Source organism: Eleutherodactylus coqui, chromosome 8, assembly GCF_035609145.1.
Source record: "Eleutherodactylus coqui strain aEleCoq1 chromosome 8, aEleCoq1.hap1, whole genome shotgun sequence".
Classification (NCBI taxonomy): domain Eukaryota; kingdom Metazoa; phylum Chordata; class Amphibia; order Anura; family Eleutherodactylidae; genus Eleutherodactylus; species Eleutherodactylus coqui.
Window position 1 is genome coordinate 8,225,332 of NC_089844.1, and position 22,899 is coordinate 8,248,230.

General features: G+C 52.4%; 1 protein-coding gene across 1 annotated transcript in view; it reads left to right on the forward strand.

The window, feature by feature from the left end:
• The window catches only part of THSD7B (thrombospondin type 1 domain containing 7B), a 543,321-nt gene extending 529,569 nt beyond the window's left edge, over positions 1 to 13,752 (forward strand). The window contains exons 24-27 of the mRNA XM_066575161.1: positions 2,997 to 3,079; positions 5,805 to 5,994; positions 7,963 to 8,050; positions 11,556 to 13,752. Coding sequence (XP_066431258.1) covers positions 2,997 to 3,079; positions 5,805 to 5,994; positions 7,963 to 8,050; positions 11,556 to 11,637 — 443 coding nt within the window. The 3' untranslated portion in view covers positions 11,638 to 13,752. The remainder of the gene's footprint in view (positions 1 to 2,996; positions 3,080 to 5,804; positions 5,995 to 7,962; positions 8,051 to 11,555) is intronic.
• Positions 13,753 to 22,899: the final 9,147 nt, after the last annotated feature.

Here is a 22,899-nt window from a genome sequence, read left to right on the forward strand (position 1 = left end):
CTTCTCCACAGCCTTTTCCTCGATGGTGATGTACAAGTCTGCCCCTCACAGGCGGACGAGAGTCTAAAAAAGGAACAGAAGCAGAAGCTGGACCTCTACTGCCCAAAGACGATCCTCCCATGTGGCATCACCCGCTGAATCGGATGTAAAAGAACAGTAATCTCTGCGGAACCTACGCCCCTTAGGTTTACTCCTCCTAACAGGCGGAGGGCCTTGTCTCGTAGGGCCAGATCTCCGCTTGGAATTCTGCCAGCTGATGCTTGAGAAAGATCCATACAGGATCGAGACGTTGGAGCAATGCAGTTTTTATGCTGAGAAATAAAGATTATTCGCTTTTAAGAAGAAAAACCCATGAGGGCTGTGTGGTGGAGGTGTCAGCGGTGTGGTGGAGGTGTCAGCAGTGTGGTGGAGGTGTCAGCGGTGTGGTGGAGTCGCAGCTGTATGGTGGAGGTGTCAGCAGTGTGGTGGAGGTGTCAGCGGTGTGGTGGAGTCGTAGCTGTATGGTGGTGTCAGCAGTGTGGTGGAGGTGTCAGCCGTGTGGTGGAGGTGTCAGCGGTGTGGTGGAGGTGTCAGCGGTGTGGTGGAGGTGTCGGCGGTGTGGTGGAGGTGTCAGCAGTGTGGTGGAGGTGTCAGCGGTGTGGTGGAGGTGTCAGCGGTGTGGTGGAGTCGTAGCTGTACGGTGGAGGTGTCAGCGGTGTGGTGGAGGTGTCAGCGGTGTGGTGGAGGTGTCAGCAGTGTGGTGGAGGTGTCAGCGGTGTGGTGGAGTCGTAGCTGTATGGTGGTGTCAGCAGTGTGGTGGAGGTGTCAGCCGTGTGGTGGAGGTGTCAGCGGTGTGGTGGAGGTGTCAGCGGTGTGGTGGAGGTGTCGGCGGTGTGGTGGAGGTGTCAGCAGTGTGGTGGAGGTGTCAGCGGTGTGGTGGAGGTGTCAGCGGTGTGGTGGAGTCGTAGCTGTACGGTGGAGGTGTCAGCGGTGTGGTGGAGGTGTCAGCGGTGTGGTGGAGGTGTCGGCGGTGTGGTGGAGGTGTCAGCGGTGTGGTGGAGGTGTCTGCGGTGTGGTGGAGTCACAGCTGTATGGTGGAGGTGTCAGCGGTGTGGTGGAGTCGCAGCAGTGTGGTGGAGGTGTCAGCAGTGTGGTGGAGGTGTCAGCAGTGTGGTGGAGGTGTCAGCGGTGTGGTGGAGGTGTCAGCGGTGTGGTGGAGTCGTAGCTGTATGGTGGTGTCAGCAGTGTGGTGGAGGTGTCAGCGGTGTGGTGGAGGTGTCAGCGGTGTGGTGGAGGTGTCGGCGGTGTGGTGGAGGTGTCAGCGGTGTGGTGGAGGTGTCTGCGGTGTGGTGGAGTCACAGCTGTATGGTGGAGGTGTCAGCGGTGTGGTGGAGTCGCAGCAGTGTGGTGGAGGTGTCAGCAGTGTGGTGGAGGTGTCAGCAGTGTGGTGGAGGTGTCAGCGGTGTGGTGGAGGTGTCAGCGGTGTGGTGGAGTCGTAGCTGTATGGTGGTGTCAGCAGTGTGGTGGAGGTGTCAGCGGTGTGGTGGAGGTGTCAGCGGTGTGGTGGAGGTGTCAGCGGTGTGGTGGAGGTGTCGGCGGTGTGGTGGAGGTGTCAGCAGTGTGGTGGAGGTGTCAGCGGTGTGGTGGAGGTGTCAGCGGTGTGGTGGAGTCGTAGCTGTACGGTGGAGGTGTCAGCGGTGTGGTGGAGGTGTCGGCGGTGTGGTGGAGGTGTCTGCGGTGTGGTGGAGTCACGGCTGTATGGTGGAGGTGTCAGCGGTGTGGTGGAATCGCAGCTGTATGGTGGAGGTGTCAGCGGTGTGGTGGAGGTGTCAGCGGTGTGGCGGAGGTGTCAGCGGTGTGGCAGAGGAGTCAGGCTGTGCGGCGAAGGTGTCGGCAGTGCGGCAGAGGTGTTGAGGCGGTGCTGCGAAGGTGTCGGCGGTGCAGCGAAGGTGTTGGAGCTGCGGCGGAGGAGTCGGGCAGTGCGGAGGAGTCAGGCGGTGCAGTGGAGGTGTCGACGGTGCAGCAGAGGTGTCAGTGCTTTGCGGCGGAGATGTCCGGGCTGTGCGGCGGAGGTGTCAGTGGTGCGGCAGAGGAGTTGGGCTGTGTGGCGGAGGTGTCTGAGGTGCAACAGATGAGTTGGGGTAGTGCAGCAGAGGTGTCGGGGCTGTGCGTCAGAGGTGTCAGCGGTGCGGAAGAGGAGTCGGTTGGTGTGGAAGTGCAACAGAGATGTCGGGGAAGTGTGGTGGACTCATGGCTGTGCGCCGGAGGTGTCAGTGGTGTGGTGAAGGAGTCGTGGCAGTGTGGCAGAGTCAGAGAGGTGCGGCGGAGGTGTCTGAGGTGCGACGGAGGAGTTGGGGTAATGCAGCAGAGGTGTTGTGGCTGTGCGTCGGAGGTGTCAGTGGTGCGGCAGAGGAGTCGGTTGGTCTGGCAGTGCAACAGAGATGTCGGGGCTGTGCGGTGGAGTCACGTCTGTGCGTTGGAGCTGTCACTGGTGTGGCGAAGGAGTCGTGACAGTGCGGCGGAGTCAGAGAGGTGCGGCAGAGGTGTCAGCGGTGCGGTGGATTCAGAGAGGTGCAGCGGAGGTGTCTTCGGTGTGGCGGAGGTGTCTGCGGTGCGGCGGAGGTGTCTGCGGTGCGGCGGAGGTGTCTACGGTGCGGCGGAGGTGTCTGCGGTGCTGATGCGCAGTGGATGGCAGCTCTGTGTATCATTTCTCTGTCCTATAATTGTAATTTCTTGGCATATTTCTGGCTTCCTCGTCACATGACTCTGCGGAAGCTCCTGGATTCGCCGTCGCTTGAGTGGGAGCTCATGGTGTTCTCTCCATCAGTTGACCTCTCGCTCTTCACCCTCCTCATCCTCGCTTACAGAATACCTTACAGCGTAACAGAGCATTCACAGTGTTCGCCATACGATCCGTTCCTGCCTGCGCCACTTTGCATGAGGGCAGAGACGGATGTAGCGCTGGGGGATGCAGATGGCGGTAAGAATATGACACATTGATGTTTCTCTCCTTGCAGGCGGCTGCTCTCTGAACTCCCGGCCGGCATCTGTACGACACTGCGACCCGCCGTGCAAGAAACCGTTCTCTTATTGTATGCAGGTAACCTACTTAGCAAGGAACGCTACATGATCCGCTGAAGGCACTAACGCAATTGTCTTTTGAAGGGACGCAGCGCCTCCTGGTGGACATTTATGGTAGTAGACCTGAAATGTGAGCTGAACCAGCTATACCAGCCGGGCATCTCCTGGGCAGCGGGCGGCTTCTCTTGAGAGACTGGCGCCCTGCATCTCACATTCACGAGGCCGCCAGCACATGTGCGGGTATTTTTGTCTGTGGGAGTCCAGTAGATAAAACGGACTCTCTACGAGCAGAGTACGGACTATTGGTCACGTGGCATCACGCTCCACACGGACTGTGTGAAAAACTCATCCCATGCGCCAATCTGTTAAAATTTACAGATGAGACCAATTAAAGTCATCAGGGATAGAGAAAACAGCACAGAAACGCCATCCGCACGCCGTCCGTTTTTCTTGAGAGATGCAGAAAAAATTGGATGTTTTTTTTTTTTTGCGGACATAAAATCTGATGTCACGCGGCGGGAATAAAACCGACACGCAAACCGCATCCGTTAGAAACAAAATGTCCGTTTCCTTGGTGACTTAATCCACCAATTTAATTCACTGGGTCGGCGTGCGTCCGCAGGAAACACGCCAGTGTGAACGGGCCGCACGATGGCGGGTATATTTGTCGCGTTCCGCGTGCGGACAAAGACGTTTGTACATTGTCAAAACAAAAAGTAAAACTGTTCTAATATAAATATAACCGCTAAAACCAAAACCGCCTCCGCAAACGTGTATCGTGTAGAAAGGCAGCCAGTTCCACCGTGTGCGCAAATGTAGTTGCAGCGTCTGCAGGGTTTCCCCAAACACTTCGCCTTGTACGGATTGTAAGTTACATGATGGTCTCTTCTCTGGTCTGAAGCTGCAGCCACAACTGTTACCAGAGAGCATTCTGGGTGCCTAGATGATGCAAGCCGGCCGGTCGTGTCCGCCACCGCCAGCCGGGCATTTAACCGGCTCGATCTGTAGGTGCCGTCCGGCAGCCGCTGCTGCTGTAATCCGTCAGTGAGCCCGACCAGTGGACATCAGAGAGGTCAGGAGTCGTTGTACAGCAGCCGAGGCCGCCGGTCCACAGCTACAGACCCAACGAGGTTTCAAGGCAGCGCCCGCTGTCAGAGCCAGGAAACACTGAGGTCGGAGTGGAAGCCGCTGCTCCAACCCCTGTCTAGTGGCCGCCGCTTGTAATTGCAGGCACAGACCCCATTTATTTTAATGAGATCCCTCAGCACAAGAGCAGCGCACAAAATAGTCCCGACGTTCTCGTTTTATAATGGGCGGACTAGCGTTTACACTGGAAGAACGACAGGGAGGTAAGTATAACATCCCGGGACTCAGCGGGGCACCTACTGTCAGCCCATAGGATTAGCTCATAGGACGGAGAGTAGGTGACGGGTTCCCTTTAAGGGAATTCTGTCAGCAAAACTATACCCACCCCGCCACAGACCCACCCCGTCGTGGACCCACCCCATTATGGACCCACCCCGCCACAGACCCACCCCACCGCGGACTCACCCCGTCAAGGACCCACCCTACCATGAATCCACCCCGACATTGACACATCCCGCCGTGGACCCACCCCACCATGGACCGACCCCGCCACAGACCCACCCCTACGCGGATATACCCCCTCATGGACCCACCCCGCCACAGACCCACCCCACCGCGGACACACCCCGTCAAGGACCCACCCTACCATGTCTTCACCCCTACACAGACCCACCCCACCGTGGACCCACCCCACCATGGACCCACCCCACCACAGACCCACCCCACCGTGGACACACCCCACCTGCCGGAGGACCCACCCTACCATGTCTTCACCCCTACACAGACCCACCCCACCGTGGACCCACCCCACCACAGACCCACCCCACCGTGGACACACCCCACCTGCCGGAGGTCGTCCCCTAAAACTGTGGCAGAAATCGGCGGATTTTGTCAAAGTTTTTAGAGTCAGAACTTGCCACAGATAACTACAGGGCAAACGGCGCCGCGTGCACAAACCCATAGGTGGTAAAATCTGCACCAAAATCCACATGCTATGTGTGGATTTTGATGGGAGTTTTTGGCGTGGATTTGCCGCAGTCTGCCCGTTGTGGAAAATCCAGAAAAAGTGCATTGCCTTCAGTACATGGCGGCACAGCGCCGTGCATTTCATAGTGGCTGTGTCTAGAATTACAGCTCAATCCAATTAGCTGCTCTCTGGTCATGTGATGTCATAAGCCGGAGAAGAGGCCGCGGTGCACAGCTGATGGGTGGGGGTCTCGGTGCACCTTGCCTTGTTATATATATTGGTTGTATATTTTTCATGGGGGGCACATACTTTTCCCTGACTCAGAGCACATTGCAGTAAATAGATACCCCTTTAATATGCCGTGTTAATTCACTGTCCTTTGTAGATAGTGGCGGTCCTCATCATCCGCGGTGTGCCTTGCTTTATATTCATGACATGGAGAGGCCAGCAAATGAAACCGACCATCAATATCCCCGAACCAGAAAAGCCGTCTGCGGTCTATCATCCCTATTGATCCGCTGCGCACAGAAATCAATAATCCCTCGCTCTACTTCTGCACAAGCCGCGCTCTCCAGTCACTCACTTCAGTCTACGAAAATGTCTTTTCCGCAGGTGGTCGGCGACCAACCCAGCATGTGGCCGTAGACTCTGATCCCATTGGTGACGGTAATCTTGTTCTTTGGTTCTGCAGAGCGGAGTCTGCGGCTGTGAGAACGGCTACACACAGATCATGAGGTCTAGCGGAGTCCTCGACTACTGCGTGAAGGTCCCGGGCGCCGAGTCCAAGAAGGCCGACGTGAAAACCTCCATCCCAAAGAGCAAACCCATCAACTCCAAACTGCCAGAGCTCTTCAACTGGTCGATCCAACTGTTCGACCAAGGCAAGTGCCAGTCCAGGGGGGCATAGGTGCAAAGTTACCCACCACAGTTGTCACTGAGGTCTACACTGAACGGCCCTTTATTAGACCCCCGGCCCTCTCATGATTGGCGCCCCCTGTATGGTAATTCCCCCCGTGACCCCGGCATGCGGCATAAAATCACGTGGCAAGGTTTCCATGGATCAGTTGCAGTGTGAATCCACATTAGATGGAAGATCCAGCGATCGGAGCGACTTACAACGAGGCCGGTCATCAGTGCTGGACTAGCCAGGGTCTCACTGCTAACCGCGGGGGGTTTCTTGTGTAACGGGGTGGAGAGTATACTGAGAATGGCGCGATCGAGGGAAACATCCAGCGAAAGGGGATCCTGCGGACGGAAACAACTCATCACTGAAAGGGGTCGGAGGAGGATGTCAGGAATCCTTCTGACCAACAGGCTGCACAGTCAGCTGAATACAACGCTGGAGCTCCAACTAACGTGTCCGAACGCACAGCTCGCCGTTCCTCCGCACGGATGGTATAACAGCGGGCGACCAGTTCCAGCGGCATTGTGTCTAAGACAAACAGACTCCAGCGGGCAAAAGAGCGCAAAACTGAATTGATGACACCTTTCTGCCAGCTAGTGGAGTAATGATGTGGGGAAGGTTTTCTTGGTGCACCCAGGGTCATCTGATAGCTGTGAATGGACGCCACAATGAATTACTGCGGTAATGAAGGCCAAAAGGGGTCCACCGGACTGGTAGATGGGGGTCTCTGATAAAGTGGCCATTCAGTGTATACTGCTATTTATTGCGTTGCTTTACAGGTGGGCAGACTGCCCGGTGTGAGATTTGCCGGTACTTTGGTGGCGTTTCCTTCGCTCACATGTCCTGTAGTCTTGGTCTCATCGCATCAGCCAATCAGATGAAACCTGCAGCTGCATCTCCCTCCTCTCCCTTCTCCCTGCTATTTACTGTATTACACAGAGCCCATAGGCAAGGGGACGGCTGTTAATCCCCAGCCCCACTAGTCTCGGACCCTCCTGCTGGTGGGCCGCCTCGCTGTGTTCGCCTTATTGGCACATTTACATGTTTGGCTGTTATCTCTAAAGAGATGCGGTTTATAATCCAACATGCGGGTAGAAGCCATGCCCGCGGGGCTCTAGACTGTTCTGCACATCTGGCACTCACAGTCCGGGGCCAGTATCATGCCAGGCCATCGATCGGGGATCTGACGCCGGTCCATGCAGCCAGCATAGAGTATACACACTAATGGATGAAATGGGGGGGGGGGGGGGGGGATTTCTACCAAATGACGTCTAACAGAACGGAATCGGTTGTTGACCCCGAGGTGGTCCGACTCTTTGTGTTTCCCTCAGTTAAGTTAACACATTAGGGCACATTATATTCTTACCCGCCCCTCACTAACGAGAGCTGCTGCAGTCGCCCATGTGACCTCCACTTTGACTAGTTGGATCCTCTTGATGCGCGGACCAGAAGTGATGCCCTCTACTGAGCGCCGCCGTCGCAGCGGATTGAATACAGATGGTGAATTCTGGTCTGCTGGAGAATCCGGTCAGTCACTGCGGGGCCCTGTGGGGCCAACCAGGACAGGCGGAGCGGTGAAGGGACAGGTAAGTGCCAGTGACTATGGCTCCTATGTGCTACAGGCTCTTCCAGATGGCCTCCATTCTCTGTAGACAGGCAGTCGGTGATACGTTGGGCGCCTCCTCACATGGCCGACGGTCCGCAGTTTCCGAGTTTCTGAATGCAGAGGAGACATCCGACGGGGCTCAGCGGTCATCAGATAGATTAGGACCCTGAAATGTAGAAGCAGCTTTGGCTCTCGTTGAGGTCCCGGCATGTCAGCTTTGTGACTAACGACCAGTCACATGACCGATCCCAGAAGGCGATAGTGGGGGAACGCAAAAACCAATTTTATACTCCATCAAGTTTAGAGCCGTTATTGACACATCTTGTATCTCGCTTGCAGATGGCCGAGTGAGTCTGTGGGTCTACGTCGTGTGCGCCGGGAGCCTCCTCATCTTGATTTTCCTCATCGTCATTTCTTGTCTACTCTGGTAAGTGTTTCCGGAATTTATCATGACATGAGGCGGGTCTATCAGGACATGAGGCGGGGTCTATCAGGACATGAGGCGGGGTCTATCGGGGCATGAGGCGGGGTCTATCAGGGCATGAGGCGGGGTCTATCAGGACATGAGGCGGGGTCTATCATGACAAGAGGCGGGGTCTATCAGGACATGAGGCGGGCTCTATCAGGGCATGGGGCGGGGTCTATCAGGACATCAGGCGGGGTCTATCAGGACATCAGGCGGGGTCTATCAGGACATCAGGCGGGGTCTATCATGACAAGAGGCGGGGTCTATCAGGGCATGAGGCAGAGTTTATTAGGACTGGCATTTCTTGCACTGGTCTGAATCTTATTTGTACTGGAGCAACTTGTGCCTAACTCACTAAGAGGCACACCCCGCTTAATAGGTCAGATGCATCTTTACCCTTCGCGGCGCCGGTCAGATCGGGCAGCGGTTTCTGGTTTAAATCTCAGTAAATGTGCTGCGGCGCTGGAGGCCACGCCCACTCACGGTAAACGCAACATACAACAATAACAGTCAGTCGTTTTTGCGCAGGACAGTTATGGGCAGCTGCTACGTTTCCCCCATAGATTTATTGAAGGTCACTGAAAACTTCCTGCGCTTCCCAAGCCAAGAGGTGAGCACCCTCATATGCAGACCGTTTAACCCCTTAGTGACGCGGCCTATTTTGGTCCTAAAGATGCAACAGTTTGGGCGTGGGGGGATTTTAATTTCCACTTTTCAAAAGCCAGAACTAAGCCTGTGATGTTATGATCACTCTGATAATACACTGCAGTACCTCGGTATTACAATGCATTATTTCTTATCATACTGACCGCAGGTCATGGCAGACCAGGATGCAACCAATCTGTAATTACATGACTTATGACATGGGTAGAGCGCCCCCCGTCTGTGAACCCTGTACACGCTGCACTCAACATTGATTACAGCGTGTAAGGGGCTAACAGTGGGGATTCACATTCTGACTGATCCTTGCTGTTGCAGCAGGAGGCCGGCTGTCCCTCAGCTTCTGAGCCCATATCGTCCATAAGATATAACCGTATGCCCATTCGCATGACCCCTTCTCACCCGGGGCAGACAATGGGAAGCAGTTAAAGCACTTGGTCAAGATTAGAGTAACATGGCTGCTTTGCTCTAGACACAGCGCCACACTTGCTCACAGGTCATGCGTGCTATTGTGGCTCAGGTCCATTGAAGTGAGTAGTGCTGAGCTGCAGTACCAGATACAACCTGTGGATATCTGTGGTGCTGTTCCCAGAAGGAAGGGCCAGTGGAGGATTGATAGGCGAGACGCCGGTCTATCAGACATGTGTGGCGCTGGCTGCAAGCGTCTCTGCTGAGGAACGTCTGTAACCTCTTCTCGCCGCATGACGTCACAAGGAGGGATGTGCTTAGTGTGAAATGCTGGACATGTGTGGCATATAAATGGCGCAGGCAGTGAAGCGGAACCCGTGACGTCCACAGTGGGGCCGGCCCCGACGGCAGGGATCACAAATAACTATTAACCCCTTACACATCGCGATCATTGTGGAGCGAGCTCCTTCTGTGACGTCGTTGGCGCTCTGCTATCCAATCACAGAGGGCCGATGAATCGCTGTGGCTTGTTACCGTGCAGCGGAGTATCTGGGCGCCCGCAGCTTCGCACGACCTGCGATTAAAGAAGGGAAATACATTCATTTTCATTTATTTTATTTTACACTAGCTTACCCGTCGCGCGTTGCTGCAAAGACAGACATACATGCATTTGTTTTTATATATAGATGACATCAGGAAGTGAGAGAATTAGATTCCTTACATGAAATTTGGACGCTAATTCTTTTGCGCTTAGAATTTAATAATTGAGTTGGGACCTATGAACTTTTCCTATTTATGACATAATCAATGCTCGTGCCAAATTTCAAGTTTTTATGACATCGGGAAGTGAGAAAATTAGATTCCGTATATAAAATTTGGACGCTAATTCTTTGGCGCTTAGAATTGAATAATCGAGTTAGGACCCATTAACTTTCCCTATTTATGACATAATCAATGCTCGTGCCAAATTTCAAGTTTCTATGACATTGGAAAGTGAGAGAATTAGATTCCGTACGTAAAATTTGGACGCTAATTCTTTTGCGCTAGAATTGAATAATCGAGTTGGGACCCATTAGATTTTCCTATTTATGACATAATCAATGCTTGTGCCAAATTTCAAGTTTCTACGCTATCGGGAAGTGAGAGAATTATTGGCAATGATGGAAATCGAACGATCTATGTGGGGGGGGGCGTAACTGTCGACGACGCTCGCATGCGCGCCATTTATCATAGGATAGTTGTACTATGCCTATAATCTTCCCAGGAGTGTACTCAACAACTTCCCAAAGTTTCATGGGGATCGGATGAATGGTGTAGTAGCGCATAAAGGACAAACAGACAGACAGACACACAGACAGACACACAGACACACAGACAGACATATAAACAATTTTATATATATAGATTTTCTGCGCACGAATCAGTCTTTTTTTTTAAAAACAATCAATATAAAAAGCTCCCCTGGTCCAGCGACGGCCGCAGCGGACGGCCAATCAATGTTGCCGCGTGTCCAACACCAGAACGATAAGCAAAAGGACAGCGGAAAGGATTTTTGGTTCATTTTACATTAAAAAAAAAAGTTCTACAAAAAGTCATATACGTCCATCGAGATGGTAGTCATAAAAGCGGGAGCAAGTCCCCGCAGCGCGTCCCCACAGCTCGTCCCCGCCGCTCGTCCCCGCCGCTCGTCTCCGCAGCACGTCTCCGCAGCACGTCCCCGCAGCACGTCCCCGCAGCTCGTCCCCGCAGCTCGTCCGCGCCGCTCGTCCCCGCCGCTCGTCCCCGCAGCTCGTCCTCGCCGCTCGTCCCCGCCGCTCGTCCCGCAGCTCGTCCCTGCAGCTCGTCCCTGCAGCTCGTCCCCGCCGCTCGTCCCCGCCGCTCGTCCCGCAGCTCGTCCCCGCAGCTCGTCCCGCAGCGCGCCGGACGGGGAGAAAACAAGTTGTGAGACTTTGAATGCAGCAAATAAATTATTAAAAAAAGTTTTATTGTGCAAAAGTGGGAAAACCTAAAAGTATATCTAGAATTTTGTTATCATCGTAATCGTACCGACCTGCGGAAAAAATTACTGTATCATTACATGGCGAACACTGCGCAATAACCTGTTAACCCCTTATATGCCAAAATCAGCCCATTGGTTGTGGCATGTAAGGCGTTAACAGCGGGGCTCAGTGTCCCCATCAAGCCCCACTGTTACAGCCGCTTCCCTCTGCGGGTCGCCTCCGAGCCCGCCCATCCATAAGACGTACATGGACGCCAGCCAGGACGTATATTTAGGCCCTGGGGTGGGAGGGGTTAAAGCAGTTATTTCCCGTCACGCTGGACTCCGCCCACTTACTTATTTATCGTTGTTTCTCTTTTCTGTAGTTTAAATTACATTTTTGTTCTTTTCATTTCGCAGCAAAAAACCTCCGGAACCAAAAACTGTATTTCCGCACCAGAAGCCGCTGACTTTGGCGTATGACGGCGACTTTGACATGTGACCTGCAGCTACGAGTGGGACCGCTGCCTTATCTGCTCCTCTGTACGGGAATCCCCGGCGGCCCGAGAGTTCTGGAGAGAAAACTTTATTGCCGATACAATTTGTCCAGCTGTAGTAGAGGTTGCGGAGGGCGCGGCGCGCCGGACAGCAGGCGGTTTACAATAACGGACCCGCATGTCGCTACGGACAATGACGGCGAATTGCAGGATCCGTTTGAATGCCTCTGAATCAGTACAGGACCCGATCCTCACAAGACCAAAATGGACACCAATCAACTCCCTAGGATGCTGGAAGGATTGAGTTGGGCGGTCGTGAACGTGTCTGCAGTCCTCGGTGCCTCTGGTGTCCTACCAAACCAGTAGACGTTTCCATTAATGGGGCTGTCCAGGGATGCAGAGTCCCTACATGGACCTGCAATCTCAAACCCTCCAGTTCCGACAGCGGGTCACATGGTTTGGCCCCTCTCTGTGCTCATCAGGTCCTCAGAGGGGCTGACAGCTCCTCACATCTTAATAACTAAGCCCCCCTCCCCCTATTCACTGTCATGGCCGATGCAGAAACAGAGAAGGGGACTAAGTTATTAAGCTGAGTGGAACAGCCAGCCCCCCCATGACGTGTCGGGCATAGAGTCCCACCTGCATGACCGCATGTGGAAGGTGGAGGTTCACGTGGCATGGACTCTCACTGGACAACCCCTTTAAGGTGCGCCTGCCGTTTCAGTCGAAACTTCTAAAAGTTAATACCATGTACATAATTAAAGGGGTGTGCCAAGATATATCTCTATGCCCTCTCCACAGGATAACCTTCTGGTCAGTTGGGATCTGACTGTTGGGACCTCCAGCGATCCTGAGAACAGGGTTCCCGAAGGTCCCGGCCTGGATGGGAAGGGGGTCGCACATGCAGCACCATCATTTCTGGAGATGGCTGAGCAGTTTCTGCACTCCCATTGAAATAAATGGAGCAGCAGGGCACGATCTGCCCTTCATTTATGCAGGGACTTTCGAGACCCCCATTTATCAGGATTCATGGTGGTTCCAGTGGTCGGACCCCCACCAATCAGAAAGATATTTTTCCATCTTGGCTTAAGGAGTTTGAACCAGGATTACAAGATATCGCTCATCCACCAAATCTCCACAGGAGGAGGGGTAACTTGATGATCGATGGGAGTCTCATCGCTGAGACCCCCTCTGATCTGGGGGGTTCCTGCACACCTGAGTGAAGAGGAGACTGGAGCGCCGGTCATGTAAGCACGCTGGCGCTCCACTCATGTTCAGTGGGACTGTGGAGATACCAGTCAGCCCTATTGGAATGTATGGAGCGCCAACCGCGTATGCTTGGCCAGCACTCTATTCACAGTGACATCACTGTGGGGTGAGTGGTGACCCTGTAGTGACAGGCATGACACGGGAGTCCCATTCTGGGGCTCAGCAGTGAGACCCCCCACTGACCGGCAAGTTATTCCCTATCCTGTGGAGGGGGAGAACTTGTGATCGTGGGCAAACCCCTTTAACCCGCTGTGCCCCCTTGTTGGATTGTAGTTAGCGGATCCTCGGACACCGTATTCCCGGATCTCCTTATGACCAGCGCTGTGAACATCAAAAAGTTCTTGCAGTGGAGACCGAGCATGAAGAATGGCGCAGACCACTGGCGGGGAGCAGCAGGGTACGTCCTCGTGCCCAGTGCTGCCACTATTGATAAATGTAGCACATGGCCGCCGCCGCAGAGTGATTGTTTTTGAGAGTTTTTATGCAGCCTCCCCTGTTAGGGCATGCTGGGAGTTGTAGTACAGCTGAAGCCTCGCAGCTTGAGGATGATTATGGTTTTGATATAGTTGGCCATCTTTCAGCGGCAGCTAGGTGGCGCCGTCCTGTGTTAGTCACGTGAGCACCGCTGCGCCCCCAGTAGAATACGGAGTTGTACATACTGTATATATCGATCTCTTACCACATTTTAACTCCTGCAGAACTGGTTTTTCTACATGGGATTTTGTGATATATTTATAACCCAAATTTTGTATTTATGTACAAATCTGTCCCGTCCGTGCGCCTCGACCACCGACGCCGTCAGCGAAAGACTCCTGATGCATTCGGTTATTATTGCCAATAAACTTCAGTGAGAAAACCCCCCGTGGATTGTCCCGCCTCCTGCGCCATGTGTCATGCGTATTATTTGTGGCTCGTGGAAAATCTCCAGGGCAGGAGTGGTCTGTCCGTCCGGGTGCCGCCACATTGACTGGCACAGCTACGAGGGCTGCAGAGATGTCGCCACTGCTGCTCCTTGGAAGCCAATTGTCTACACAGCCTTATAAGTGGTCAGGATGATGAGCAGGGGATGCTGGAGGGATATATGACGTCAGCGGTGGTTACCTGTGCAGCGACCAAGGATCAGACCTTCAGCTGAGGGGACAGCTGGGTATACTTTGGCAGACGGTTCACGGTGGCTCTAACATCTCTCTCTGGCAGAAGGATAGCCCAGCTACACACTGGGGGAGACTTAAAGGGAATTTACCTAATTATCCCAACAGTGTCCTTGTTTGTCATCGTGACGCCAGTGCCCCTAAATAAGTGACAAAATCACTCACCCAGAATAAAGTGTAGTCCACAACAAAAGACTTTTGCATTTACAATTCCTTTAAGTCGATCAGATGAAAGTGCAGTTCTTCTGTCCAGGCGCACACATCCTCAGCCACAGGTATCTGATGGACGCTCCTCTTGAGGCAGACTCACTTAAACTTCACGACTCTTTCATACACGTTCCTTCTTATGACAACTTCACACAGGGAGCGGGTGGTATCACATTCTCACTACAGATTCTTCTCTGCATGACTGACACTTCTATCCCCAAAGGGGATGCACTTCCCACGAGGGAGGACTTAGTCCAAACTCGGCCCCGGCAGGAGCAGCCCTTCTCTCCTCCATCTCCATTCTCTTCCTCTCTCCAACTTTTGTCTCTTCTTCTCCCAACTAACATCTCTAAGACAGATAACACTACCATTCCATACTCCTAACAGCGACCCGAGACACACATAAAACATACAAACTTCACAAGTGCTGGAGGGATCCCAAAACTCTGGGCCACTACACCTGCAGGGTTGAGACAGAGCTTTTGCAATGGGGTCCAGCACTGGTGTAAATATAGGAGGTCACAATGACTGCAGTTGCAATCAGGCCCCTAAGTCAGGGTGGCCCATAGGCCCTCTCAGCACCCTAAGGCTGACTGCACTTTTCCTTACCCGCTCTCCCACCTTGCAGCGTGGGAATCTGGTGTTTTAAGACGACGAAAGGAGAAATATTACCGATATGCAGCTGTGCAGTAGGAGATAACCGTGGGCTGGCAGAAGGACACTTGTTGGGGCACTTATAGCTTATGGGAGGCACAACAGGGGAAATAAAAGAATGCAGGCTATCTATAAGCAGAGAGATGGTGAGGAAACACTTAGCTAATTTACATGAATCCAAGTCTCAAGGTCCAGATGAATTACATCCTAGGATACTAAAGGAAGCAGCGGAGGTAATTGCTGAACCATTCACCATAATCTGTGAAATTCCTGGAGAACAGGAGAAGTCCCAGAAGATTGGAAAAGGGCAAATGTTGTCCCTGTCTTCAAAAAAAGGAAGAAGGTGGAACCAGAAAACTACAGGCCTGTGAGCCTGACTTCTATACTGGCGAAGATCTCTGAACAGATTATTATACTGCATGTATGCAAGTCCTTGGATGAGAATGGAGTAATTAACCAGACCCAGCATGGGTTTGTAACAAACAAGTCATGCCAGACAAATCTAATTTCCTTCTGATAGTATCACCGACTGGGTGGATCAGGGAAATGCGGTGGATATAGTATATCTTGAGTTTAGTAAAGCATTTGACAAAGTATCTCATGCCAGACTTATTGAAAAAATGACCAAATATGGATTGACAGGGCAACTGTTAGGTGGATTCACAACTGGCTGAGTGATCATACTCAAAGAGTGGTCATAAATGGCTGCACATCCAAGTGGAAGAATGTATCAAGTGGGGACCACAAGGCTCTGTCCTAGGCCCAGTGTTGGTCAACATTGTTATAAATGATCTGGAGGAGGAAACTGATGGGAAACTGATCAAATTTGCCGACAACACAAAGCTAAGAGGGATAGCTAACACTAGGGAAGAGAGAGAGGATTCAAAAAGATCTAGAAAATCTTGCACCGTGGGCGGCGACTAACAGAATGTTATTTAATAAGGAGAAACTCAAAGTTCTACATCTGGGCAAAAAAAATGAAAAAAGCACAAACAGAATGGGAGGAATTGGGCTAAGCAGCAGCACATATGAAAAATACTTGGGTATACTAATAGATCATAGACTGAACATGAGTCAACAATGTGATGCAGCAGCCATAAAGGCAAACACAATTCTGGGATGTATAAGAGAAGCATAGAGTCTAGATCATGTGAGGTCATTATCCCCTCTACTCTTCATTAGTCTGACCTCATCTGGAATACTGGGTCCAGTTCTGGGCATCCCACTTTATACAAGACATAGACAAACTGGAGCAAGTTCAGAGAAAAGTTACCAAGATGGTGAGCGGTCTGCAAATCATGCCCTATGAGGAACGGTTACAGGATCTTGAAATGTTTAGCTTGCAGAATAGAAGGCTGAGATGAGACTTAATAGCTGTCTACAAATATCTGAAGGGCTGTCACAGTGCAGAGGGATCAGCCCTATTCTCATCTGTACAAGGAAAGACTAGAAGCAATGGGATGAAACGGAAAGGGAGGGGGACACAGATTAGATATTAGACAGTGAGGGGATCAATGAGTGAAACAGGTTGCCACGGGAGGTGGGGAGTTCTCCTACAATGGAAGTCTTCAGAGGCCGGACAGACATCTGTCTGGGATGATTTCGTGAATCCTGCACTGAGCAGGGGGCTGGACCCGATGACCCTGGGGGACCGATGACCCCAGAGGACCCGATGACCCCGGAGGACCCTTCAAACTCTACCATTCTATGACTTGCAGGCAGAACAAAGGGAGATTAATAATGTGGGGCATAAAGTGGGCACTAATTTGTGGGGGGCAAATTGGGAAAATTATTACGATGTGGCATCCAGTGGAGTCAATGGACATCCCAATAGTAGGTAGTCGTAATAGATGATATGCCGCTGGTGGTTGGAGCACTTACCTCTCACGAGTGTGAAGGATGAACAGGGAAAACTGCAAAGACATAACGTTCTATCTGCAGGTCACAGTTGGACGACTAGTCGGAATGTAAGAGCTGCAGTCTGCAGACTGTATAGGAAATGTCAAGAAAACACACAGATTACAGAACTGCAAGGACAGCTGCCTGCAATATGGGGGCCCCTCCTTTAATGACCCCAAGACTATGTCCACACGGGCCGGGTCTGTTGCCGAAAATCTGTCTGGAAAACGGCACCATTTGCTGCAGATGTTAATGCAGATTTTGGTGCAGAATTCCCCGCAGTCACTGGAGGAGGCGAAGTCCGCACCAATACGATAACGGACATGCCGTGGATCTACAATCCGCTCCGTTGGTCAGTTTCTGCAGCGTGTGGATGAGATTTCTAAATTCTTGACCCCTTTGCTGGTTCGGTAAACGCAGGGGATATTTTGTGTAGAGCCACCCGGAAAATCCATCCGCTGTGGAGACGGCCTAAGAGCGCAGTCACATAGGCAGTAGACGCTGTGGGAATTGTGCAGCCTTTACATCACACTGCTTGCGGAGGAGCCTTCCGAAACCTTCAGATCGTGCAGACTAGAGATGAGCGAGCACCAAAATGCTCGAGTGCTCGTTACTCAGGATGAACTTTCAGTGATGCTCGAAAGTTCGTTTCGAGTAACGAACCCCATTGAAGTCAATGGGCGACTCGAGCATTTTTGTATATGACTGGTGCTCCGCTAAGGTTTTCATCTGTGAAAATCTTAGCAAATCACCAAAGTCATGTAAAAAACACAGAAATGGATAGGGCAGGCGAGGAGCAACATGCAGGGCTGCATTTCTGGCTCCGAGGTCTCACTGTTAAGCCACAATAGTGGCAAGAGTGAGACCCCCCCCCCCCGCACTGTCAGCATAACGATCGTTCTCCTCTGCCACAGCTGTAACAGCTGTGGTAGAGAAGAACGATGTTAGCCCATTGAATTCAATGGAGCCACCAATACAGCCGGCTCCATTGAAAGCAATGGGCTGCCGGCGAGCGCGGGATGAATTGTCGGGAAGGGCTTAAAAATATAAGGCCTTCCCTGCAATTCATCCAGAAATGTGTAAAAATAAAAAATATATATATACTCACCTGGTCCCGGCAGACGAAGTGCAGCCACGGCCAGCTGGCAGTTCTCCTGAACTGCTCTCTGTAGTATTCAGCAGCCGGGGATTTAAAATCCCCGCCTGCTGAATGAGCTGCCTCTGATTGGTCACAGCCTGACCAATCAGAGGCAGCTCTCACTCACACCCATTCATGAATGGGTGAGTGAGTGCTGCCTCTGATTGGCTTAGCGAAGCTCTCAGCTGAATGACAGCTGAGCTGAGCTAGGACCCGAATAGAATCCCAAATATTCCCTGAACGCAGCATTATCAGAAACACGCGCCCGCACCGGGGGGCGACCACAAGCTGTTGCTGGGGAGAACAACCAAGTCGAGGGACTGAGGAGAATACCAGAAAGTAGTCCGAGTCAAGGTCCAAAGTCCAGGAAATTCACCAAGAAAGCACGAGGCCAGACAAAAAGCCAAGCAGATAAGATCACCGTCAGGAAGCAAAGCACCAGGTTAAGTGCACCTCCAGCGGTACTGACGGGCCGCCCTGGGGGACCACCAACCCCGGACTCCAACAACACCGACAGCAGGTCAGATGGCCCCATCACATCTCTGACGCACCATGCGAACCAATCAGCAGCAACACACCGATACCGCAGTACACTGACACTTCAGCCACCACTAGAGGGAGCTCATACATCAATGTATAAACTGGAAGCTCCCCCTAGTGGTGGCTGCTGGATGTTTTGTTGTACAGGTTGATCTATGCAGGAGATTCGGAGCTCTGTACAAAAAAGTGTTCAGCCGTTATTAAGATATCATGAGAAATTAATCCGAGTCTGGAAGCTGTTTAGATAACTAATGGTGCGCAGGAGCGGGCGTTGGCGCCAAACCTACGAATGATTGCATCTGCTACGATAAAGCAGATTTAGTCATAAAACACATTGAAATGCGGCTACAATACAGAGATAAATGTGGACCCAATCAATATAATTTAGTGCGTATGAAGATACGACCTGGGGATAGCCCCAAATACTAGTCAGTTTGGGGCGGGAACGCGGGTGACCTGCAGCCGATCGCTCCACACCGGCTGCCAGGAGACGATCAGACTGAGCGAACGGAGGCGACTAACAGACGTCAGCCGGGGCTGGGAGCCGAAAAGTCACCTAGAATTGTACGGAAGACTCTGGAAGCGAGGCGCTGCGTCAGACGGGATCAGGACCCCCCCCAGGAGCAGCCAAGGATGTGAAAGCCGGGAGAAAAGCCCCCTCCCCCACCTCCGCAACGCTGAACACGGAACGTATCGTCACAAATGATCCGGCGCTGAAATAATACGTTTATGTTAAACTTTTAGCAACTTTTTTATTGTTTATTTTCAGTCACAGCCGACAGCGAGCGATCTCATCCCATCAACCCCTCGACGCCTGCTGGGCGCACAACCTCCAGTGGCGGGGTTTGTATGCAGCGGAATAGGGAGCCGATCCTACTACACACCGCGCGGGTGACAGCAGGTTCTGGCAGCTGACACCTGCTGGCATCCACGGTCAGCGCTCTCACTAATCAGGGCGGTTAACCTTTTAAATACCCTGGTCGGAGTTTGGCCGCCTCTGTGGGGAGATCACAGGCGGCCATGAATGATTGCCTATTAAGCCATGCCTGTGGCACATCTTAACCCCTTAGTGACAGCCCAATAGTCTTTTTACGTCCTGCCATTGCAGGACATGTATGGAGGGAGACAGCGCCGCTATCTCCTGCTATACAGTACGGACGTCAGCTGTTTATTACAGCTGACACCCGCGGGCAATAGCTGCAAACGGCCACTATTGACAGTGGCATTTCAATCCTCCAACTGATGTTCGGGGTTCCCGTATGCCCCCCCCCCCCACGCATATATTTATATTCCACATTTCTGCTTGATTCAACCTAAACAACCAATCAGGTTGGGAATCGAGCAGAAGTGTTGTGGAATATAGATATATGCCCCCCGCAGTGAGATCAGGGGGGGGGGGGGGGGGCATATATCTATATTACACCCCAGTTTGGCACTAACAACCAATCAGGTTGAATCAGGGAACCCAAACAACCAATGAGGTTGAATCACACAAGCCAAACAACCAATGAGATTTCTGGAATTGTGAATCAGAACCAATGAGGTTGCTGGAATTGCTGCGTAGTGCCGAACTGGAGTGTAATATAGATATATGCGATCGGCAGACTGCCCATCAAGCCATCCCCTGTCAGAATGCAGTATGATGTAATGCTCTGGCATTACATCATACTGCAGGAGCGATCAAAGCATCGCAGGTTGTGGTCCCCTAGGAGGACTAAAAGAAGGCGTAAAAATAAGAACAATAAAGTTTTATTAATTATTTTTTTAAAAGTAATAAAAGTTTAAAAAAAAAATGTTTTGACATATTCGCAATTAAAAAAATCTAAATAATAAAGCAAAAATACGTATTTGGTATCGCCGCGTCCGTAAAAGTCCGATCTATCAAAGTGATGTATTATTCACCCCGCAACGTGAACGACGTCCGAAAATAAAAATGCCAGAAATGTGCTTTTTTGGTTACCCTGTCTCCAAGAAAAAATGTAATAAAAAGTGATCAAAAAGTTGTTTGTATTCAAAAATGGTACCAGCGCAAACCACAGGACATCCCGGAGAAGATGAGCCGCGCACAAGTATGTCAGCGGAAAAATTAAGCTATTGTGCGCAGAAAAGGGAGACAGAAAATAATTTTTTTAAAATTAAATATCTTAAAAAAAAAGAGAACAGCAAGCCGCGCACAACGGGCCGAAAGAGAACAGCGAGCCACGCACAATGGGCCGGAAGAGAACAGCGAGCCGCGCACAACGGGCCGAAAGAGAACAGCGAGCCACGCACAATGGGCCGGAAGAGAACAGCGAGCCGCGCACAACAGGCCGAAAGAGAACAGCGAGCCACGCACAATGGGCCGAAAGAGAACAGCGAGCCACGCACAATGGGCCGGAAGAGAACAGCGAGCCGCGCACAACGGGCAGAAAGAGAACAGCAAGCCGCGCACAACGGGCTGAAAGAGTACAGCGAGCCGCGCACAACGGGCCAAAAGAGAACAGCAAGCCGCGCACAACGGGCCGTAAGAGAACAGCAAGCCGCGCACAACGGGCCGAAAGAGAACAGCAAGCCGCGCACAACGGGCCGAAAGAGAACAGCGAGCCGCGCAGAACAGGCTGAAAGAGCACAGCGAGCCGCGCACAACGGGCGAAAAAGAGAACGGCGAGCCGCGCACAAAGGGCGGAAAGAGAACGGTGAGCCGCGCACAACGGGCCAAAAGAGGACGGCGAGCCGCGCACAACGGGCGGAAAGAGAACGGCGAGCCGCGCACAACGGGACGTAAGAGAACAGCAAGCCGCGCACAACAGGCCAAAAGAGAACAGCGAGCCGCGCACAACGGGCCGAAAGAGAACGGCGAGCCGCGCACAACGGGCCGAAAGAGAACAGCGAGCCGCGCACAACGGGCGGAAAGAGAACGGCGAGCCGCGCACAACGGGCCGAAAGAGAACAGCGAGCCGCGCACAACGGGCCAAAAGAGAACGGCGAGCCGCGCACAACGGGCGAAAAGAGAACGGCGAGCCACGCACAACGGGCCGAAAGAGAACAGCGAGCCGCGCACAACGGGCCGAAAGAGAACGGCGAGCCGCGCACAACGGGCCGAAAAAGAACAGCGAGCCGCGCACAACGGGCCGAAAGAGAACAGCGAGCCGCGCACAACGGGCCGAAAAAGAACGGCGAGCCGCGCACAACAGGCCGAAAGAGAACGGCGAGCCGCGCACAATGGGCGGAAAGAGAACGGCAAACTGCGCACAACGGGCGGAAAGAGAACGGCGAGCCGCGCACAACGGGCCGTAAGGGAACAGCAAGCCGCGCACAACGGGCCGAAAGAGAACGGCGAGCCGCGCACAGCGGGCCGAAAGAGAACAGCAAGCCGCGCACAACGGGCCGAAAGAGAACAGCAAGCCACGCACAACGGGCTGAAAGAGAACAGCGAGCCGCGCACAACGAGCTGAAAGAGAACGGCGAGCCGCGCACAACGGGCCGAAAGAGAACGGCGAGCCGCGCACAACGGGCCGAAAGAGAACAGCGAGCCGCGCACAACGGGCGGAAAGAGAGCAGATTATTAAAAGAGATTTTATTTTTTTTAATTAGTACAGCAAACACCCCTGGATGTGGCCTCGTGGTGATCGCACCGACCGCAGAATGAAGCCTCGCGTCACGTGTGCGGCAGTGCGTGCGCCGTAGGAACACGACCCCCCAAGATGGCGGAATCGTATTCTTTTCCATTTCACTCAACTTAGAAAGTTTTAAAAGTTTCTCGGCCCATTAAATAGCATCAAAATACGACTCGTCCCGCAGAAAACAACCGGCGACCGCGACGGCGATGGGAAAGAGATGCGGTTTTTAGAAAATGGGGTGGAAAAACAAACCAGAAAAAAGCCCCGTATTTTCACACCAAAGGTTCGTAGAAGTCTATGGAGGGTGCGCAAATGTGCTGGCAAAATACGACTGTGCAAAATACTGCGCAAAACTGCGGGGAGAAAAACGTCTGGACGTCATTAGGCAAAATAGACCTTCATATCAGGGCAGATGCATGAACTGGGCTTTTGTGCGCAAAACGTACACAAACACACGTGCAAAAGCGGCTTGTTCGTAGTGCAAATACGTTGCGCAGAGGTGTGTAATTGTGCGTACGGTAACAAGCGCTGAAGGATGAACATTAATACACAATATCCAGTATATCAGAACTATCAGATACAGCGCCGCGTAGATTAACCCCTCATCTTCAGTGTTGGCTCAGCATCATGTTTATTGGCACAGCGCATCAGTGACATCCAGTGGTCATAGGTTGTATTGCACATATCCACAGCAGCACGGGAGGCTGAAAATACAGGAATACGCTGCACTTCCAGAAGTATTTTACCCCTACCAGTAGAATGGATTGTGCCCTATTAGCTTGTCACATGTCCTACACCGCGCTACATAAG